Source organism: Nematolebias whitei, chromosome 13 (genome assembly GCF_014905685.2).
Source record: "Nematolebias whitei isolate Nwh7 chromosome 13, NemWhi1, whole genome shotgun sequence".
NCBI lineage: Eukaryota > Metazoa > Chordata > Actinopteri > Cyprinodontiformes > Rivulidae > Nematolebias > Nematolebias whitei.
Window position 1 is genome coordinate 45,126,617 of NC_056510.1, and position 23,727 is coordinate 45,150,343.

General features: G+C 44.1%; 1 protein-coding gene across 1 annotated transcript in view; it reads right to left on the reverse strand.

Moving 5' to 3' along the window:
• Positions 1-297: 297 nt before the first annotated feature.
• Positions 298-23,727, reverse strand: part of lats2 (large tumor suppressor kinase 2) — a 34,364-nt gene continuing 10,934 nt past the window's right edge. The window contains exons 2-8 of the mRNA XM_037686666.1: positions 15,271-15,403; positions 13,536-15,130; positions 12,270-12,497; positions 11,762-12,116; positions 1,397-1,579; positions 1,011-1,117; positions 298-861 (exon numbers count right to left, since the gene is read on the reverse strand). Coding sequence (XP_037542594.1) covers positions 316-861; positions 1,011-1,117; positions 1,397-1,579; positions 11,762-12,116; positions 12,270-12,497; positions 13,536-15,130; positions 15,271-15,403 — 3,147 coding nt within the window. The 3' untranslated portion in view covers positions 298-315. The remainder of the gene's footprint in view (positions 862-1,010; positions 1,118-1,396; positions 1,580-11,761; positions 12,117-12,269; positions 12,498-13,535; positions 15,131-15,270; positions 15,404-23,727) is intronic.

The window sequence follows — 23,727 nt, forward strand, 5'->3', positions numbered from 1 at the left end:
CAGTCTCAGCTCCTGCTGCAGTGTGAACAGTTTGTGGAACAGTCTCAACTCCTGCTGCAGTGTGAACAGATTGTGGAACAGTCGTGCTGAGGGTTGCTTCTTGGTCCTGATCATTTTACTGCTGTGGAGCACACTGAAGAAGCCACAAGTTGGCGATGTGTCGTCCATCCTGCTGCTTCACACTTGCATGTTCCACTGATGCAGAAACACACAGGCTCGTGTTATTACTCACACACGCATGCACACACACACAAAAACACACCTGAGAGGAGCAGCAGCAGGTTGAAGCTGAACGATGAGCCACTCAGGAAGCCTCTAAACATACACCGGCTCACATCCCTCTCCCTGCTCTCCCTCCTCCTCTTCATCTTCTTCTTCCTCTTCCTCCTCCTCTTCCTCTGGACTCATGCTGGTAGTTCCGCTCATGCTTGGCAATGCCTCGCAGGCCTCCAGTGGTTTCGGGTAACGGAAGGGGCAGCCATTGTCATCAAAAAACCTGCGGAAGGTGAACTCATAGAAGGCGTGCTCCGGGTGCTTCCCGTGTGGAAAGCAGAGCGCATCCAGAGCCCGGGTGCTGTCCTCGCTGTCGCTCCACGCTCCTGGGCCTCCTTCCTCCTCCACTGGGTCGAAGTTGGACGTGTCCATGGGGTGAGCGATCTTTGGCCTGTAGGGCGCTGGCTGCTGCCGCAGATTGCTGGAGAAGTCCACCTCAGAGAAGAAGGGGTGAGCCTTGATCTCACCAGCGCCGTTGGCACCCAGGCGGTCCTCGGCAGAGCAGCAAAGACGGCCGATGATGTTGATGGACTCTGGGCTCAGCTGCACCTGTGGAGGTACCTGTAGCGTGTTTTCCCAGTTTATGACCTGCAGGAGTCAAACAAAGTCAGAAAGTGTAACGTGTAAATCACGTGTTGACAGGGCAGCAACATGTCACATGTTTACTGCTGCAGATCACTCCAGCCCAACAAGCTGCAGTCCTTTTTACTTCAAGTTCAATCTGATGTGTCCCTGACCTTAATCTGAGTCTCTGTAGGTGTTGGAGCGAGGAACGGTGGCTGTCCCACCAGCATCTCAAACAGGATCACTCCCACACTCCACCAGTCACACAGCTGAGTGTAACCTGCACAATCAGGACATTACAAATGAAAAGTGATGCAAGGAATGAACAAACATACCGTCCTATGGTTTCAGCTTTAATACAGTCAAACTTTGTATTTTTGTGCAATTATCTGATCAAATAAAAAATAAGATTATAGTGTTAAACCTATACGTTTTCTGAACATCACAGAATCTAGTTTCCATTTATCCCAAAATTAGTAGGAGTTAATTATTTCACCAGCCTTTAAAAAGAAAATTTTATTTTCTACTCTGCAGATTCATCCTCATCTTCTCCACCAACCTTTGCGCAGCAGAACCTCAGGTGCGATATAATTAGGCGTTCCCACCAGTGAATGGGCCAGGCAGCGCTGGTGCTGGCGGTGGGCGCGTTGCTCCAGTGTCATCAGCCGGTCGCCACAGCGACAGTTAGATACATCATCCCAAAAGTCGCTGGGCTCCATGCTGTCCTGTCTAATGTGACTCCCTGGAAACAGACGTGTAAAAACAATCATGTTACAAGTCCACGTATTAACAGTTTGACACGATCCACAAACACCGAGACAAGAAAAGTGGCCCAGTTAGTGGCTGCAGGTCACAATCCCCTTGCATCCACGCACAGCTGCCTGACCCATTTTAAAGATTTACAATAGTCCCTCGCTACTTCATGGTTCATTTTTCGCTGACTCACTCTATCGTGGGGAGTCTATGTCTATCTATGGGGAGTGGTGGCGCAGAGGTTAGAGAGGTGGGCCTGTGATCTGAAGATCGCCGGTTCACGCCCCGGCCCCGACGGCATCAGGATTGTGGGTGGGGTGGGTGAAGCGCCCACGCTTGCCCCCATCCTCATTCGCCCCACTCTGGGCCCATGAGCAAGGCCCTTAACCCCCCCATCTGCTCCCTGAACAGGTGTCTCTTGAAAATGAGTTCTCGTGGCTCAATGAGACTAACCTGGATAAATAAAGGATACATGAAAAAAAAATCGTGGTTTTTCAAAATAAGATGGGACATGACACACAACTGGTTGATTGATGGATGAGCCGCACGATCATCATGGAATTTTTATTTAAAATAAATTGTTTTAAATGATTTAGCACCTGCTGCACATCTGTGCAGCCCAGAGCTGCAGAGGAAGCAGCATGTCACATCTGCAGCGGAGAAGTGGGCATGGCCAAGAGCGCCGGCAGAGAGGGAAATCACGATATTCTACATTTAAAAATGCCAGATCTCAACATATATTTAAGAGAATGTTAAAGGAGTTATTTGACAGAATACAAAAAACTCCAAATTGAATCCACTAAAGTTATTGTTTGAGTTGATGATGTTGTTCTTTAGTTGATGTTGCTTTTAAATCTCTGAAGTTGTTGCACGTCTTGCTTTCTGTTTTTGTTTGGTAACAAGACAGTAAAGGTAAAAAAGGGGCAGATATTATAAGATTCATTCTTCTTCTGCTGCCTTTCATTTTATTTTGACTGTATACATTTTTTTTTATTATTTTTGAGTTATGGTTTTAATGCAATGAAATGAATAAATTAAATAAATAAATAAATAAATAAATATTCTGTGTCTTTTAGAGCGTTCAAGAGTTTAGAAACATTGTTTCAAATATTGCAAGAGTGTGGGAAGTGTTTAAAACACCTTAATATCTAAACTGCCTGGCCAAAATAAGTCTACACCTGGATTTAACTAAGCAAATAGGTACAAGCCTCCTGTTGGATCATTACTGTAAGGGTGATTATCTTTCAGCTGCAAGAAGTTATTTAACTCCAACTGGTGCACAGGGCCAGAGTAACACTTTGCTGTACCCTGGGCAACAATCATCACGACCCCAGAATCACCATAATCTGTCAAAATACAGAATAAATTACCATAATATACAGTAAATATACTTAAAATTCTAACTATCAAGTGTATTTTGATGTATAAAAATACAAATGCTCATAGAACTATAAATGCTACTGTGTCCTCTTGTTGATGCAAATCATCAAGACTGAATTAAGTTGAACACACTTTGAACACCATACGACACCATGTGTACTTGTTTAGCATCGTGTTGGCCACTGGAGTCAGAAGCATTTGTAATTGGGGGGGGGGGGGGGGGGAAAGACATTGACTGTGTGTGTGTGTGGGGGGCTGTCTGGGGGTCATCCCCAGAAAATTTTGAATAAAGTAGATGCCATTTCCTACATCCTGGTGTATTTTAACAGTTGTTTAACATCTAGTTTTACCTACACAAGTAAACACTTGATTCAGTAACTATTTTAGAGCTAATGGCTCAACAAGAAGTAACCTGACCAACAGCTGATTCAATGAATTAAAAATATATTCAAAGGTGACGATTTGATGCCCACATTAAAATTAAATATCTGTAACTTAGTTGACTTCAAATGCAACAAGATGATCATTGAATGTTTGCAACAAAGGATTTACTGATTATAACAGAGATTCCTTCAAGAAACCTCCCAGTATAAATCATAAAACCAGTATGAATTCTGCTCATTCTAAATTTGTCAAATGGTCTAAATCTCCTAAAGTGAAGGAGAATCATTTTAAAATAATAAACAAGATATATCCTGTAGCCATGTTTCTTGAAATAAGATTTAAATTTGAGGTTGATTTGTGTCTTTTGCAAATCAGAAGATGAATCTATTAATAATTATAATTTTTTAATTTTTTCACATCAATACAAAGTGTTTGGTCAGACATCAGAAACTGGATTAATCTCAAACGTAAGATTCCTTCTTTTCATGCTGAATATATTTTACTTTATGTGGATAACTTGAACTCAGCTTTCTCTGATTCATTAATAAAGTCGTACTTATAACAAAGTACCACATTCACTGTAATAAAGAGGAGGGATAATAAGTCCTCCTTCCTGTTTGATGAACCATTTGAAGTCTTACTATTCTTCATTAAGTAGATTAAAAAACTGCAAAACTGCTAGAATCATCTCACAACAGATAAAAACTTATTGTTTTAATTAAAACAAGTTTTTCATATAGTCACGCTTCTTTGTTTTATATTTAAAAAAAAATTATGTTTATTTTTTTCTCTTTCATTATTTTGTGAAATGTAGATATGACACTCTTCACAAGTTTGTATTGGTATATTGTTGCATTGTTCGGTTTTGTGTTGTTAATAAAATTCTAGAAAAAAAAAACCTGGCGGGCTTGTCATCAGGTAAGGGGCGTTACTTTTGGGACAAATTGAGGTCGTCGATTGGTTAGTTGCTGACACGCCTACTGATTGATTGACAGGTCACGCAGTGGAGGATCCGACTCCATACAAAAAAAAAAAACCGAGAGCTGTAGCAGCCACGGTGGGAGAAGGCGGGGCAGCCCAAATGCAGCGGCAGCGCAGCCGTCTCTCTCTGCAGCGCAGGGCTCCAGGAGATGACCAGATATTTTGCTTTTGCCCTCACTGCTCTGGGCCCCTTAGAGATCGTGGGCCCCTGGGCACTTGCCCAGTTGCCCATATGGTTAATCTGGCCTTGCTGGTGCAATGAGTTGCTTCTCATTTCTTAAACATCCATGTGGAAAGACTCATGGCCTGGTCGTGGAAAAGATGTCGGTCTGTTTGAGAAGGGTCAAATCATTGGCATCAATCAGAGGAAACATCTCAGGAGATTGTAGAAACTACTAAAACTGGGTTAAGAACTGTCCAACACATTATTAAAAACTGGAAGTATAGTGGGGACCCATCATCTTCCAGGAAGAAATGTGGCTGGAAAAAACTCCTGAATGATCGTGATCAACGATCACTTAAACGCTTGGTGAAATCCAATGGAAGAAAAACACCAGCAGCACTCAGGGCTGTGTTTAATAGTGAAAGTAAGAACATTTCCACACACACAATGTGAAGGAACTCAAGGGACTGGGACTGAACAGCTGTGCAGCCTTAAGAAAACCACTAACCAGTGAGGCTAACTGGAAAAAAAGGCTTCAATTTGCTAGGGAGCATAAAGATTGGACTCTGGAGCAATGGAACAAGGTCATGTGGTCTGATGAGTCCAGACCTGTTCTAGAGTGATGGGCGCATCAGGGTAAGAAGAGAGGCAGGTGAAGTGATGCACCATCATGGCTGGTGTCTACTGTACAAGTCTGTGGGGGCAGTGCTATGATCTGGGGTTGTTACAGTTGGCCAGGTCCAGGTTCAGCAACAGTATGTGCTCAAAGAATGAGGTCAGCTGACTACCTGAATATACTGAATGACCAGGTTATTCCATCAATGGATTTTTTCTTCTCTGATGGCACGGTCATGTTCCAAGATGACAATGCCAGGATTCATCGGGCTCCAACTGTGAGAGTGATTCTGGGAGTATGAGACATCATTTGCACACATGGATTGGCCACCACAAAGTCCAGACCTTAACCCCATTGAGAATCTTTGGGATGTGTTCGAGAAGGCTTTGCACAGTGGTCAGAATCTGCCCTCATCAGTGCAAGATCTTAGTGAAAAGTTAATGCAGCACTGGATGGAAATAGATCTTGTGACATTGCAGAAGCTTATCGAAACAATGCCACAGAGGATGCATGCTGTAACCAAAGTTAAAGGCGGTCCAACGAAATATTAGTTTGTGACCTTTTTTTTGGCCAGGCAGTGTGTATACAGGTGCTGGTCATAAAATTAGAATATGATAAAAAAAAATTTGATTTATTTCAGTAATTCCATTCAAAAAGTGAAACTTGTATATTATATTCATTCATTACACACTGACTGATATATTTCAAATGTTCATTTATTTTAATGTTGATGATTATAACTGACAACTAATGAAAACCCCAAATTCAGTATCTCAGAAAATTTGAATATAACTAAAGACCAATAAAAAAAAAAAAAAGATTTTTTAGAAATGTTGGCCAACTGAAAAGTATGAACATGAAAAGTATGAACATGAAAATTATAAACATGAAAAGTATGAACATGAAAATTATGAACATGAAAAGTATGAACATGAAAAGTATGAACATGTACAGCATCAATACTTAGTTGTTGCTCCTTTAGCCTGGATTACTGCAGCAATGCGGCGTGGCATGATGTCAATCAGTGTGTGTCACTGTTCAGGTGTTATGAGAGCCCAGGTTGCTCTGATAGTGGCCTTCAGCTCTTCTGAATTGTTGGGTCTGGTGTATCACATCTTCCTCTTTACAATACCTCATAGATTTTCTATGGGGTTTAGATCAGGCAAGTTTGCTGCCCAATTAAAAACAGGGATACCATGGTCCTTAAACCAGGTACTGGTGGATTTGGCACTGTGTGCAGGTGCCAAGTCATGTTGGAAAATGAAATCTGCATCTCCATAAAGTTGGTCAGCAGCAGGAAGCAGGAAGTGCTCTAAAACTTCCTGGTAGATGCTGTGTTGACCTTGGACCTCAGAAAACACAGTGGACCAACACCAACAGATGACCTGGCACACTAAACCATCAGTGACTGTGAAAACTTGACACCGGACCTCAAGCAACATTGATTTTGTGTCTCTCCTCTCTTCCTCCAGACCCCAGAATGGAGATGCGGACTTCATTTTCCAACAGGACTTGGCACCTGCACACAGTGCCAAAACTACCAGTACCTGGTTTAAGGACCTTGGTATCCCTGTTCTTAATTGGCCAGCAAACTTGCCTGACCTTAACCCCATAGAAAATCTATGGTGTATTGTGAAGAAGAAGATGTGATACACCAGACCCAACAATTCAGAAGAGCTGAAAGCCACTATCAGAGCAACCTGGGCTCTCATAGCACCAGAGCAGTGCCACAGACTGATCGACTCCATGCCATGCCGCATTGCTGCAGTAATCCAGGCCAAAGGAGCCCCAACTAAGTAATGAGTGCTGTACATGTTCATACTTTTCATGTTCTGACTTTTCATTTTCATACTTTTCATGTGGCCAACATTTCTAAAAATATTTTTTTATTGGTCTTAAGTAATATTCAAATTTTCTGAGATACTGAATTTGGGGTTTTCATTAGTTGTTAGTTATCCATCCATCCATTATCTTCCACTTATTCCGAAGTCGGGTCACGGGGGCAGCAGCTTGAGCAGTGAGGCCCAGACATCTCTTTCCACAGCCACCTTTTCCAGCTCTTCTGGGAGGATTCCAAGGCATTCCCAGGCGAAACGAGAGACACAGTCTCTCCAGCGTGTCCTGGGTGTTCCCCCGGATCTCCTCCCAGTTGGACATGCCCGAAGCACCTCTCTAGGGAGGCGCCCAGGGGGCATCCTTACCAGATGCCAGAACCACCTCAACTGGCTCCTCTCGATGTGGAGGAGTAGCAGTTCTACTACGAATCACTCCCGAATAACTGAACTTCTCACCCTATCTCTAAGGGAGAGTTCAGCTACCCTGCGGAGAGAACTCCTTTCAACCGCTTGTATCCGCGATCGCTCTTTCGGTCACTACCCAGAGCTCATGACCATAGGTGAGGGTAGGAACATAGACCGACTAAACGGAGAGCTTTGCCTTACAGCTCAGTTCTCTCTTCACCACAATGGACCGGTACAGAGTCCGCAATACTGCAGACGTTACACCAATCCGTTTGTCAATCTCACGCTCCATTCTTCCCTCACTAGTGAACAAAACCCTGAGATACTTGAAGTCCTCCACTTGAGGCAGTAACTCACCCTCAATCTAAAGAGAGCAATCCACCCTTTTCCGGTTGAGGACCATGGCCTCATACTTGGAGGTGTTGATTCTCATCCCAGCTGCTTCACACTCGGCTGCGAACCACTCCAGTGAGAGCTGAAGATCATGGCACGATGATGCGAACAGGACTACATCATCTGCAAAGAGCAAAAATGGAATCCTGAGGCCATCGAACCAAAAACTCTCTGCCCACTGGCTGCACCGAGAAATTCTGTTCATAAAAGTTATGAACAGAATCAGTGTCAACGAACAGCCCTGTCGGAGTCCAACTCCCACTCTGAAGGAGTCCAACTTACTGCCGGCAATGCAAACCAAGCTCTCACACCGCTTGTATAGGGACTGAACAGCCCGTAGCAATGGGCCCCCAATCCCATACGCAAGGAACACCCCCCCCAGTTTACCCTGAGAAACACGGTCGAATTCTCCAAATCCACAAAACACATGTAGACAGGATGGGAAAACTCCCGTGACCCCTCGAGGATCCTAGTGAGGGTCAAGAGCTGATCCAGTGTTCCACGGCCAGGATGGAACCCACATTGTTCCTCCTGGATCTGAGGTTCGACCAACGATCGGACTCGCTTCTCTAGTACCCCTGAATAGACCTTACCAGGGAGGTTGAAGAGAGTGATGCCCCTATAATTGGAGCACACTCTCCGGTCCTGCTTTTTGAAGAGGGGAACCACCACCCAAGTCTGCTAATCCAGTGGCACTGTCCAGAAGGTCCACGCAACGTTGAAAAGGCGTGTCAACCATGACAGCACCACAACATCCAGAGCCTTAAGGAAATCAGGGTGAATCTCATCCACTCCTGGAGTCCTGCCGTCTCTGAGCTTTTTAGGTTGTTTTCATACCTGATAGTCCAGTGGACTTGGTTCGGTTGGGGACCAATATTCATAACATTTTGTTTACATTTGAGCTGGTGCGGTTTGCATTCACACTGCACTGTGCAGTCGAGCCAACCTGTTCAAACCAACCTGTTCCCCCATTTACCTGTGGTGGCACTGCATCAAGAACTACTGAAAGAACACAAAAACCTCTGAAGAAGACACTTCTTCTTCTTCTGGAAATATAATAAAAAACACGAGTGGCATCAAACTTTAGCTGTTTTAGGAGTTCTATTTAGTCATTTTTCAACAATGGACTCAGCATGAGTGGAAGATGAGGCAGAAGACCATGGAGAATCTTGTTTTTCACACAAAGCAAACTGACGGCTCCATATGAGGTAAGAGAAATGCGTGTTTGTTTGCCCTGTGCTGTAGTCCACTTCCTGCTTGCGAAGCGGTGCCCGGTCTGCTTGCATTCACACTGTACTTGAACCGCGCTACAGTTTTCTTCTACCGGACCGAGACCTAGGTTTTTAGGCGGGCCAGAGGTTGCCTTTTTGTTCCGTGACAGAGTTCGATGATGCGTTCACACCTCCCCAAACGAACCGGATTTCCTAGGCAAATGGGCTAGAGTTCGGGAGAACAGAGCTGGTGTGAATGTACCCTTAACTACCTCAGCGACTTCAGCCACAGTTATGGATGGATCACCTTCAAAGTCCCCTGACTCAGCTTTCTCCATGGAAGATGTGCTGGTGGGATTAAGAAGGTCCAAGTAATACTCCTTCCACCTCCCGACGACATCACTGGTTGAGGTCAACAGCAGCCCACCTTCACTGAACACAGTGTTAGTAAAGTGCTGCTTTCCCCTCCTCAGCCGTCTTGATGGTTTGCCAGAATCTCCTCTGAGCCGACCAAGAGTCGTTATCCAAGGTCTCACCGAACTCCTCCCACATTCGAGCTTTTGCCTCAGCAACAACCAAGGCTGTGGACCGCTTGGCTCTCCGGTACTCCTCAGCTGCCTCCAGAGTCCCACTGGCCAACAAGGCCCGATAGAACTCCTCCTTTCAGCTTGAAAGCCTCCCTAACCCGGGGTGTCCACTACCGAGTTCGTGGATGGCCACCATGAGAAGCATCGACAACCTTGCAGCCACAGCTCAAGGCAGCTACCTTAAACAAGTGAGGTGCTGAACATGGCCCACTCAGACTCAATGTCCCCCACCTCAGTTGGGATGCGGTGAAAGCTCTCCCGGAGGTGCGAGTTGAAGATCTCTCTGACGGGTTCTTCTGCCAGGCGTTCCCAGCAAACCTCACTACACATTTGGGTCTACCGGGTCTGTCTGGCATCTTCTCCTGCCATCTGATCAAACTCACTACCAGGTGGTGATCAGTTGACAGCTCAGCTCCTCTCTTCACCCGAGTGTCCAAAAGAAACGGCCGCAAATCAGATGACACGGCTATGAAGTCTATCATTGATCTACGACCTAGGTCCACTTGGTGCCAAGTGCACTTATGAACACCTTTATGTTCAAACACGGTGTTTGTGATGGACAAACTATGACTAGCACAGAAGTCCAACAACAGAACACCGCTCGGGTTCAGATCTGAGAGGTCGTTCCTCCCAATCACGCCCCTCCAGGTCACACTATCATTACCCACGTGGGCACTGAAGTCCCCCAGCAGAATAAAGGAGTCCCCAGCTGGCGCACCTTCCAGCACCCCTGCCAAGGACTCCAAGAAGGCTGGATACTCTGAACTGCCATTCGGTGCATAGGCACAGACAATCAAAGCCCGTCCACCCACCCGAAGGCGAAGGAAAGCCACCCTCTCATCTACCGGGGAAAACTTCAACACACAGGCACCAAGTTGGGGGGCTACAAGTAGACCCACACCAGCTCGACGCCTCTCACCATGGGCAACTCTAGAGTGGAATAAGGTCCAGCCCCTCTCAAGGAGATCGGTTCCAGAGCCCATGCTGTGCATTGAGGTGAGCCCAACTATATCTAGTCGGTACCTCTCAACCTCACGCACAAGCTCAGGCTCCTTCCCCACCAGAGAGGTCACGTTCCATGTCCCAAGAGCCAGATTTGGTAAGCCAGGGTCAGAGTGCCAAGATCCCCGCCTTTGGCCACTGCTCATGGCATCACGCAACTGACTTTTATGGCCTTTCCTGCAGGTGCTGGGTCCACAGGAAGGCAAACCTATGCTGCTACTTTGGGCTGAGCCCAACCAGGCCCCATGGGTAGAGACCCGGTCACCAGGCGTTCGCCGACGAGCCCCTCCCCCAGGCCTGGCTCCAAGGTGGGGCCCTGGTAACCCATGTCCGGGCAAGGGACACCAAGTTCCTTGCTGTGTCAGGTCCATAAATATCTTGGGAATCACACTTTGTCTGGCCTGTCACCTAGGACCAATCTGCCTTGGGAGACCCTACCAGGGACAATTATAATTGTCCCCGACAGCATTGCTCCTAGGATCATTCAGGCGCACAAACACCTCCACCACGATAAGGTGGCGATTCAATATAATATTCAATATATATAAATAAATACTAAAATAAATTACTACTTACTACTTGAACTACTATTCCTACTTGGTGGTTTTTCACTTATTTCAGGGCTTCAGGGTACGGATCCCCCGTGACAAACAAGGGACTACTGTATTCAAAAGATGAGCTTTAAGATTAGATAAAAAATAAGCAATGTGCATCATTTAATTCTTTATCACAAATTATAATAATAAAAACGATCTTTTACAAGGGCAGCACGGTGGCACAGTTGGTACAGCTGCTATCTCTCAGTGAGCACACCACCCTGGTTCAAATCCCGGACAGAGGCCTTTCTGGGTGGAGTTTGCATGTTCTCTCCGTGCATGCGTGGGTTTTCTCCCACAGACCAAAAACATGCATGTTAGACTGATTGGTAACTCTAAATTGTCCCTACGTGTGAGTGAGAGAGTGAATGGTCGTTTGTCTCTATGTGTCCCTGTGATGGACTGGAGACCTGTCCAGGTGTACCCCGCCCTCACAGTGATAGCTGGACATGGGCACCAGTGACCTCCACAACCCAAAAATAAGGAAGAGGAGGGTAAAGATAATGGATTGATGGATCTTTTACAAGTTACTGAGAATATTTGTGGCCCTCACTTTAGAGATCTGTAAACCTCTGAATCCTGATAAAGAGTGGACAAAAAGCATCCTGCCTGCCTCACCTTTTTGGTAATACTTGGAATTGTGTGTCCAGCGGAAGCCTGTACACAGACCAAAATCAGTCAGCTTAATGTGCCCGTCCAGGTCAATGAGGATGTTGTCTGGCTTGATGTCGCGGTGGATGAAACCCATCTTGTGGACGCTCTCAATGGCCAGTGTTAGCTCAGCCACATAAAAGCGAGCCAAAGTCTCAGGGAAGACCCCCATTCGGATGAGGAGACTCATCATATCTCCCCCAGGGATGTAATCCATGACGAAGTAGAGGCTGTCTCGGTCCTGGAAAGAATAGTAAAGACGCACCACCCACTCGTTGTCTGCTTCGGCCAGGATGTCTCGCTCTGCTTTCACATGGGCTACCTGCAACGGAAATGCTCCTTTATAATTTACTGATTGTTTAATTAAAAACACTCATCCAAAAAGAAAAAAACAAGTTTGATCCTTAATTACAAACACCACAAAAATGAAAGGCTCAATGTAACCGGTAAAAAAAAAGTAAATAAAATGGATCACCTGATTACGGTTGAGGACATCTTTCTTGCGCAGTGTTTTCATGGCATAAAGTGCACCGGTGTCTACTTTACGTGTGAGACACACTTCACCAAAAGCACCGATGCCTAGGGTCTTGATTTTGACAAACATGGACTTGTCCATTTTGGCACGGCGCAGCCTGTTGTAGTTGGACTCTTTTTGGTTCAGCATCTTCCTCATTTGTTCCTGCTCTGCTTGGGACAGGCCAGCCTGGGCACGAAAAGAAAGAAGAGAAACAGCTTGAAACTGTTGGTGAAATTAACTTGACCCTTTGTGTCTGACTGGGTTTGTTCCTTCATCTTAACATGCTTTTCAATTAACAAATTTGACAACAAAAATTAGCTGTGCGGACGGCACAGTGGCACAGTTGGTAGACCTGTTGACTCTCAGCAAGGTTACTGGATGGAATCCTGGCTGGGAGCCTTTCTGGGTGGAGTCTGCATGTTCTCTCCATGCTATGTGGGTTTTCTCCGGGTACTTCGGTTTCCTCCCACAGACCAAAAACATGCATGTTAGACTGATAGGTAACTCTAAACTGTCAAGAGAGTGAATGGTTGTTCGTCTCTATGTGTCCTTGTGATGGACTGGAGACCTGTCCAGGTGTCCCTGTGATGGACTGGAGACCTGTCCAGGTGTCCCTGTGATGGACTGGAGACCTCAGAGGAGATCAAGCTTTTTCAGTCATGGGCCCCAAACTCTGGAACAACCTGCCCCCCAACATCAGGCAGGCCACCTTCCTTCCTCACTTCAAATCTCTGCTTAAAACACATCTGTTCTCACAGGCATTTCATACAGTGTAAATTGATCTAGTGTTTTTTTTAATCTGTGACACTGTGTTTTAAATGCTTTTTATTAATTCTTCAGTTATTATTATTAGTGTATTGTATTTATATATATTTTTTCTCTTTAATTTTACTCTCATTGATTGATTGTTGTTGTTGTTGTTGTTAAGCACTTTGATAACAGGTTCTGTTTTAAATGTGCTCTATAAATAAAGTTAACTTGACTTGACCTCCGCACAGTGACTGCTGGACATGGACACCAGGGACCCTCGTGACCCGAAAAGGAAGAAGCGGGTAAAGATAATGGATGGATGGATGGATGGATTAGATGTGCTTTCTACTATAATTTAAAACTCAAAGTCCTGATTTTTTACTACTAACTTAAAATATGTCCTCAAAATAATAATTTGGTTAAAAAATCATCTGTTCTGACCTACTTTTTAAATAATTTCTAACACATTCTTACTTTGGACATCTCCTGCTCCAGCTGAATCCTGCGGTTGAGTTTCTGCTGGTAGGTCTTCATCACATTCTCGATGTGCTGCTCCATGTAAAATTTGAAGGCGAAAGGTGAGTAGGATTTGATGCGGGACTCTCTCTTTTCTTCATCTCGTCCATTTTTCCTCACAGGCACAGGAGACGTCTGGATCTGTTTTTTGTCCTTCACAACTTTCTCTCCTTTGCCCATCTTGGTCTTCTCTTTCACCTGCTGGTTGTTCTCCGTCTTTCCACTCCCTCTGCTGCCACCGTGTGCATTTCTGGCAGCAGGGTTGCTGAGGTCTGGAGCACCACAGAGAGCTGAGGCCCCCTCCAGGACCCCTGGTTCTCCACTTGCTCCGGGCACGAGCAGATTTTTTGGGTAAGGTGGTGGAGGGCAGCGGGGCTCCTGTGCAGGCTCTAGCGGGTACGTCTCCTCTGGCATGTAGGCCAGAGTTTCTGTTGCATCTTGTGTCTGAGCAGTCATCCAGCCAGGGTGACATGGTCCCACAGCTGTCTTGGGCTCAGGCCTCATCACTCTGATACTCTTGACAGGCTGTTGGATGGGGGGGGAGGTTACAGCCGTGATGGTGTTTGGAGGGCCCAGTGAGGACTCCTGTTTTCCAGCTGCAGGTGGTGCAGCCATTGCAGGTCGGACACCATTTGGACCTGCAGAACGACTGTTGAAAGAGTTTGTTCTGCTGGGCGCACGCACCTCGCCTCTGAATGGAACCTGGGGCTGGGGTTGCCTTGCTGGAGGGGCACCTTCAGGACCTGGAGGGCTTGCCCAGTGGTGGTCATACAGGTCCAGGTTGAGGCTGGCCCTGGAAGTTGTCATTAATCCCTGGGGTAGATCTGAGAAATCAGAGCCCATGGCTGCCACCCCACCAGGGGAACGGGACATAATGTGGACCTGGTGGGAGGTGGGGCTAGCCTGTCGAGGGTGGGAGTGAGGGGTAAGGTACAAGTTAGTAGGGTACCCTACTCCTGGCCCATTCTGACCCATACCCCCTTTCCCCTGCATGTTGACGTAGGTGTCTGGAGGAGCCATTGTGGGTGGGGGTTGCATTTTGCTTTGGAAAGAGGGGGTCCGCTTTACCCCATACACTGAAGGCTCCATCATGTTGTGCCTTGAATGGCCATAATCATAGTGTGGACCTGGAACTGGGACCCCTGGTGGCTGTGGTGGCATCTGCAAAGGCTGGCCTGGGACGTTATAGCTCATCATGGGCCCATGCTGCTCCATGCTGCCAGGGTAACCTTTCTGCTGAGCTACTGGGGGATACATTGTGTTGCCTGGGTTGCTCTGCGTGGGCATCACCGGTGGATAGCTGCCCACGCTGGGGGGTCGACCCATTGGATTACCCATTGCAGAACCCTGTGTTGCAGTAGAAGGGGACATCATGTAGTTCATTACAGGGGGAGCACCCATATAGGGTCTGGTCATCTCACCCTCTGGGCCATAAACAGCCGCCCCATCATACATAGGAGTCCCCATTTGATGATATGGAGGCATGGCCCCTACTTCACCTGAAGCCTCTAACGTTGGCCGGTGGTCCATTGTGTTTGGCACGCCAGCTTTTCCTGCAACAACAAGGACAATTAACTACATCTAACAATATCCCAAAAATCTGTAATGAAAAGGAATTGCAGATACAGTGAAAACATGTGGTGACAACAACTAAAAGAAAAGTCCCCTTAGTGAAGTCTAGTGGTTTTTGTACCTGGTGAAGTCTGTTTGATGACGCGAACAATGAGCTCATTGTGAGGGTCAAGGTAACCCATTTTACTGATGTATTCTAAGGCTGCTTCGATATTCCTGCTGCCCGTCTGCTTCAGGGCCCGCACCGCCATTTCCTGTCACACACAAGGCAAAATACATCCTGAGGGACTTTCTTTCATACCCTCGCTTCCTAAATCCTTGTTTTATCTACAAATCATATTTGAAGACATTTGATTTAGAGAAAAATGTGAAGATTAAAAAATGCATTCTTATAGCATAAACATCAAAGTTCATGCTCAACGATCCAAGTAAAAACTCCAACAAAGTTAAATCAGGTCATCAGTTTCTTTTGGTGTTGAGACGTTTCATCTGTCATCTGAAGGACTTCATCAGTCTGAGGATCAACAAACCCAGCCTGCAAGTAGCACGTATAAACTCATCCACATTTACGAGGAAACAAACAGCTGTAAATGTGGAGGATCCATTTCAATACTGTGATTAGACTGCTTTATAAGTATCCTTACAATCTATGAGTATCCTTACAATCTATGAGTATCCTTACAATCTATGGGTATCCTTACAATCTATGGGTATCCTTACAATCGATGGGTATCCTTACAATCTATGGGTATCCTTACAATCTATGAGTATCCTTACAATCTATGAGTATCCTTACAATCTATGAGTATCCTTACAATCGATGGGTATCCTTACAATCGATGGGTATCCTTACAATCTATGGGTATCCTTACAATCTATGAGTATCCTTACAATCTATGGGTATCCTTACAATTTATAGGTATCCTTACAATCTATAGGTATCCTTACAATTTATAGGTATCCTAACATCTCACAATAATCATTTAATGGCCAAAGTGTGTGTTGGTGTGTGTGACTCTTAACAGACCAGGTTTTAGTTCCAAATCTCTAACGCAGAGTTATTGTCATGTTTGCGTTAGCCTAGGTCACATGGCTGTGGCGGCCATCTTGAATTGGACTGAAACCAGGTTCAATGGGATTTACCTGTCTAAATAAAGGTTTAGTGAATGAATGAAACCCAATGGTAATCAGTTGCTGATGTGCATCCAGTGATTACTTTCTGACAGACACAGATCAACAACCATGCATACACACAAACATAAGAAAACTATGGAATGGAATAATAGTGTGGTGTGTTAAATCTGTAGGATTAGTTCAGTCATTGTGAAAGAGTGAGCACAATGCAACATTGTGTTAACAAAAATAAGATGCGTCCAGACACGACCAAGGAAGTCCAGTTCCAAGTTTTACCAAAGAAGTCTAGTTCCAGGTTTTATCAGTCAGTTTGGCTGCTGCACTCCAACCAGTAGGGTCTGTTCCTACATCTCAGTCAGAATCACCATCAGTACACAAAAGTGCCAGGGCTGTCCCACAATTATACAATACACAAAGAAATGCAACCAAGTCCAGCATAAGAAGTGCCAGTAGCAAGTTCAACTCTTTCAGGTACTCAACAGTAGGCAGAAAAATGCATTTAAAAATAATTGAAAAGTTAACTTTTAGTTTTTAGACTGGTAGTTGTTCATATGATCAATGGGGAGTGGTGGTGCAGAAGTTGGAGAAGGTGGGCCAGTGATCGGAAGGTCGCTGGTTCAACTCCCTAGACCAACAAAATGTGGGTGGGAAAGTTGAAACACAGACACCTGCCTCCACCCTCATTTGCTCCACTCTGGACCCTTGGGCAAGGCCCTTAACCCCCACCATCTGCTCCCCTGGGCACCCTAGATGCAGCTCTCTGCTCCACACAGAGGCTGTGGTAGCTCGGTGTCTGTGGTTGGTCAGGAAGGACATCCGGTGTAAAAACAATCGCCAAGTCTTCGTGTGAGTTAGTTCACTGTGGTGACTCTTGAAGAAGGAGCAGCCAAAAAAAATAAAGCTATTCATATGATCAGGCACACTTTCAGGGTATTGGTTGCCATTGATGGCAGCACAGCTGCAGTTTTCCTCTTGAACAGTAGGTGGTGCTAATGAGAAGAACAAGACTGAACAACAAAACTGTCTAAAGGGGATTTACTCCAAGTACATTTTTTCAGATGTTCGGTTTTCTTAAATAGTGTATATCCAGCTTCAGACTCACCATTTAATTACTAAATGAAAATGTTATCAATACAAAGACTTAATAAAGCATTGTAACAAGATTTGATCTCCAAACTGCATCAGTGCATGTTTACTGATCTAATGTCTCATTCATGGCTGTGAATCTAAACAAATGACTTTATCTTCACATGTACGCTGTCATTGTTTTCTTGGTGTATTTTCAGCACAATTATCTATCTGAAACTCTATTTTGATGTATTTATCTTTAATTCCCATATTTTCAATTGCATTTAGCGCCTTAGCCTATTCAGTGGTAAATATCTAAAGGAAGATTTTTGTCTCTCAGCTTGGCCTTTCGTCTTGTTTTAAATTTCATGTATGATAGTAATTATCTTAATAATGGGGACAAAATACTTCAAATACAATATTCAAAAATGTGCTTTTGAAAATACCACAACATTTTAGAATGATGTGACCTGACTGGACATTGCTGGATGTTTTACCTGGATTACTGAGCATGAACCTGGATGTTTACAATGTTAAGTTGTGATATTTTACATCACTTTATAATGTAGCTGGTTTGTGTGGTTCATTTTTATTTCATTTCTTCTATTTTACTTTTCATTTTATATTCTTTGTATATGATTGTCTATTGTTGTCTGCACCTCCTCTGTGTTCTTTGTTTAAACCAGGTCTCTCTTTAAATGAGTCCTCGAGGCTCGATGAGACTCACCTGCAGAAATAACGGTTGGATGAATGTGCCACAACAAAAGCACTAAAATAGTGCGGGACAACAAACGGACAGCTGGTCACAGACTGTTTGTCCCCACTTTGTGCCAGCTTTCAGACTGGCCACCAGTGTTTGACGAGACAGCCCCTGGTTTACTCCAGAGCTAGCTGACCTCCTGCACAGGAGAGATCATCTTTGGGCCGCAGCGAGAAAATCTGACTCAGACACTGATTGGTTGAGTTTTCAACAGATGAGGAATAAATGCACAACTGCTGTCAAAGCAGCAAAACACAACTATTTCTTATCTCAGACCTCCAAAAATCTAAATGACCCTAACAGATTCTGGAAAACCATCAAATCTCTCTCAGGCACCCCCCAATCATCTGACCTCCCATCATAACTTCTCGTTAACTCTGTTCCTGTGTCAAATCAGCACGAGATCCTGAACTGTCTCAACAAACATTTTGTTGCTTCTGGTTCTTTATTTGACACAGTTACTAATGGAAGATCAGCCACTTCACTTAATAACCAAACTTCTACAAATCAAATCCCTCCTACAAGTCAATCCTCAGTTAATCACAGCTTCTCTTTTTCTCCATTCTCAGTCAGTGAGGTCAATAAACTGTTAATAGATCTTGATCCTAAAAAATCTGCAGGACCAGATGAACTTCCACCTTATTTCTTAAGGCTGGCTGCTCATATCATCACAGTCCCTGTGACCCACATCTTCAATCTCTCCATAAGACAAAACTCCATCCCAGACACTTGGAAAACAGCCTTTGTTCTTCCTTTGCTGAAGGGAGGTGACCCCACCTCACTGAACAACTATCGACCAATCTCTAAACTCTGCATTTTAGCCAAGGTTCTAGAAAAACTGATAAACTCTCAAATCAAAAATTACCTGGACTCATTTAACATCTTACCTCCACATCAATCTGGTTTCAGGAAACAACACAGCACAACCACTGCTTCACTGAAGGTTCTTAATGACGTTGTTGAAGCACTGGATGCTAAGGATTATTGTGCTGCACTTTTCTTAGACCTGTCTAAAGATTCTGACACTGTGGATCAGAACATCTTGTGTCATAAACTCTCAGAAATTGGTTTCTCAGAAGACACCATTGGTTGGTTCTCTAACTATCTTTCAGACCGGAGGCAATGTGTTCAACATAATGGTACTTCCTCCAGTTATTTAACAGTCAACAATGGTGTACCACAAGGCTCAGTCTTAGGACCCACCCTCTTTACAATCTACATACATAATGTAGGTAAAAACATCCCTAATGCATCCATACCTTTCTATGCTGATGACACAGTTGTTTATTGTCGAGCTAAAACTGTTGCTAAGGCTTTCCAGCTTTTGAAATCTGCATTCAACATAATCCAGACTGATTTGTTTCGCCTCAAACTTGTCCTAAATGCTGACAAAACCTGTGAGTGCAGCTACAGCGTGCGCTCTCAGGACATTATTACCTGCAGTGTTCCCTCAATGAGGACTGAACTAGGCAAAAGGGCCTTCTCCTATTCCGCTCCTGTTTCCTGGAATATCTTACAAAAAGATTTGAAGCTCTCGACCTTTGACCTCTCTAAGTGGCTTTAAGAATCTGTTGGACTCCTGGCAGGGTCCAATGCTGACATGTTCCTGTTGTTAGTTTTATACATTTGTCTTGGAATCTAGCTGGTTTTTTGTTGTTGTTTTGTTACCTTTTCCTTTTAGCCATCCTATTTGTAAAAAAAAACCACAAAAAAAACCTTGCAGTATGACTGTTTATAACTGTTTATTGTTGTCTTGTTGTCCATTGTTGTCATTTTTCGTTGAAATCAGGTCTCTCTTGTAAATGAGTCCTCGAGGCTCAATGGGATTTACCTGTCTAAATAAAGGTTGATTGATTGTCAGCAGGAAACCAAATCCATTGAGAATTCTTTTAAAGCAGACCAGCGCAGCTTTCACGTGCACAGATGCCTCTGAAGGCCAGGAAATACCAGCGCCTGCACTTTCTGTCCATCAGTGTACTACTAGGAGCTGTGTCACTGCTCCCTCCCACTGCATGTACCTTTAAGTCCCGAGCCCGGACCCATCCACACACACAGCTGTTTATTCTATGCTTCCTCTGTGTGTGTGTGTGTGTGCGTGCGTGCGTGCGTGCGTGTGTGTGTGTGTTACATTCCTGCGTGGCCCAGAGGAGTGTTGGCTGCCAGGGCCGCCCTATACTGTCACACTGTGTCCTCTCTTTAGTCGTTGATGTTTTTCTGCTCTTGTCAGACTTTCTGCTTTTTTAAACTTTGGAGTAGTTTAAATGACGTAATTTTATAAAACAACCAAGTTTATCACTTGTGGTATTTTCACTCCTTATTAGACTGTAGACTAGAGCAGCGGTGCCCAGACTTGTTCAGCATGCGAGCTACCTTAAAGCTGAGCAAGTCACAGTGATCTACCACCTCTGGAACCTCTGCTCAGGCTGCTGTTGAATACACCGTACTGTTTTACATTATTACTCTTTACTTTATAGCTTAGATCTTTTAGCGTACAGTTTAGCCTTCGTTTAGTGTATATCTTAGTTTATATCTTAGATCTTATATAGTGTTTCTTTTATACTTTAGATTTTTGCTATAGCTGGGTGTAACTTGGACCTTGAGTACATAATTTTATTCCACCTCATGTACCACATGTGACACAAATGACAATAAACGTGACTTGAACTTGGAAATGTTAGTGTTTTTTCAATGTTTATTGGGGGTAATAAACAAAAACTGTGAGGGTTTACACAAAAACGCTGTAGTTTCCGTGTCAGTCAGGTTGCCAGATAAGAAATGATGAATCCACGTCCTGGATAATGTTTGCTTGTGCTGTTTGGTTACACAACAACCAGCTGAGTTTTTATTAGTGTTTTCCCTGAGAGGAGAAGCTGTCCTCCCACTACAGCAGGGGTCTGCAGCCTGCGGCTCCGGGGCCACATCCGCCTCTTTGGTCCTTGGTCTCGGCTCCTTGAAGCTTTGACCAAACACAATGCAACATGTAAATTTACTGGTTTTAATACCCACAGTCCAGAGAACTGGAAAGCTTTAGCACTTTTCTGCAAATGTTTGAACCAAGTTAGTAAAACAATGAGAAAATAATGTTGATTAGCTTTAGCTACGTCATTTATCCAACTTCCTGCCTTACAGTAGGATATTTCTCTCAAATCCACCAGAAATTCTTTGAAGAAATATGACAGACAGACCGAATTAAAGTTAAAGTAAATACTAAAGTTGTTCTGAAATTAAATTTTTAATGTCACATTTACATATCCAACAAAATGGCCTTATATTTAGACACTCTTTAAATGTATGCATAATTACTTTAAAGTGTGGTACACAGTTATTTTTATTTTTATAAAATTAAAAGGAAGTCTCAAATAAACAGTCTTTATGTGAGAACAGAGTTCTGGGTTAAAATATTTGGAGGTAAAATTGGTATGAAATGTGTTTTTTTCTTAAGCCCTAAAACGTAAAATTATTAATAAATGTTGAAATTCACTATATAATTTTTGTTTATTTAAAGTCACCCCCACTGGCTGGAAATAAAAAACCCTTCATATGAATTTGAAGTGGCCCATGAGCCACCAGGTGATAATCACCATTGAAGCAGATTTTGCGGCTCTGGACACATTTTGTTCAGCAAGTGAAGGGTCGAAATGTGTCTCTTGATCGAAAAGGTTGCAGACCTCTGCACTAGAGGGACCGGTTCTGAAGGAGCATGCACCTCAGCGGTGCAGGAGGAGCTCGTCGGAGAGAGATGTTGGATCAACTGGTCACTTAAAATTCCTCTCAGTTGTTTTGTTCAATCCGTTCAATGTTTTAATGAAAGGAGTGACGGCCTGAACGAGCCACATGAACAACGTGGGACCAGTACATCCAGGATGACAGCAGAGAGGAAGAGTCCAGTTCATGTAGTTCACAGTTCGGATTAACGTGTTTTTAATAGTGTGTTCAGTTTAATTATCAGTGTTTGTGTGACGTGTTCATTAAATGAATAAAAATTAAACCTGATGTCTTCATGCTCAACTTTAATAACATGCAACATGTTTCACATTAGCTTCATTACATCTGCCACCACTAACAGAAATAATGTTTGGTTGGATTTTACAATTTCATCACCCTCTCCAAGTTTTCACTTACTTTTTGTTTCATATGTGTTTTCAGTATTACACAGTTCCTTTGCTGCAAATGCATTGAATATTAAACTCCGTGTACATACATTTTTGAAAACACAACTTTATCCAGTATGAACCTTTCATACATTATATTTACGATATATGACTAGATAAAGTGTTTTGATCATTTTTAAGTTGATCTTTGTTTTTGCAGCACCACTAGGTTTTGTGTGACTGGAGTATTTGAATGTTAGTACTGTACTTTCTGCCGTACACGTCGTACCGCCCTATAAGTCGCATCTATTATGCGTCACCGCTGACTAGAGTTGCATTCGGGCCCAAAAAATCTGATCCGACCCGGCCCCAGCCCGCAGTCATAATTTCCGAACCCCACCCGACCTGACGAGTTAACATTAATTACAGGTCCGAACCCGGAAAAAAAACAACATTTTTAATTAGTTATTAATGGTTGGAGACGTGCAGCTGAATACACGCGGCAGAAGATTTGGGGTTGAGAGGTGTTTGTCCTTTCATGGCCATAAAAAAGCACTAAGCCCTGTTTTCTGCTGCTTTCTGATTTATTCAGACATGGACCCTGCTCTGACACGCGTGTTTATGATCTCACCCGTTTGGATCATCGGCCGCGCGCGTTCGCTGAGTGCAGCGGCAGAATGAACGTCCATTTGGGCGATGGATCGCTGCCTGGCAGTTCAGTGCCATCTGAAGCTTAACTGAACGTTTTACCTCTGTCAAGGCCGGTCAGCTCGCGATGAAATGGCCGTGTGTCTGTATGGCAGACCATGTTATCATATAACTGGATTGCGGTTAATCTTGACCTAATTAAAGGCCCGAGACCAGCCCGGCCCTAAGCCGGGTCCGTCTGGGCCGGATTTCGGGTTCGTGTTAGAATTGACAGCTCTATCGCTGACGCGTTTGTTACGTGTCATTACTGACAACCGGAAATGTGGGCCGGTGTTGTGCCAAAAATTGAAGGGCTGCCAAATGGCGGCTGCGGGAGCGTGCACGGGGGGACTTTAACAAGAATTTAACAAGATAAGCACCTAAAACAATTATTTGTTTGCTTAGGATTATAGTAAAGGTGTGTCTCAGCTGAACTTTAACTTAATAAATGCACTTTAATGGTCAAATGAGCTGCATTTCTCCGGGGCGGAGCAGAGAAATGAAGACGGTTGCTCCAGGTGAACTAGACGAAGGTGGCAGCCTATGGCAAGCTGATTGTGTCATTAATAGCCACTTATACCTATTACATGACACAACGACATGCCATACTACTCAAGTGCCATCTAGCAGCTGAAAATGTTAGTGTTCAATATTTTCAGTCAATGAATGAAAACGGTCATATCTCAGAAAACATTGTTTTATAAATATGTGGAAAAATCCATAAACACGTTGCTTCGGTGTATAAGTCTCAGGGCATGTAAATTATGCAAAAAACTGACTTATAGACCAAAAAATACAGTAAATTAAAGCATGACGCGCCAACAGAGGACAGCAGTGA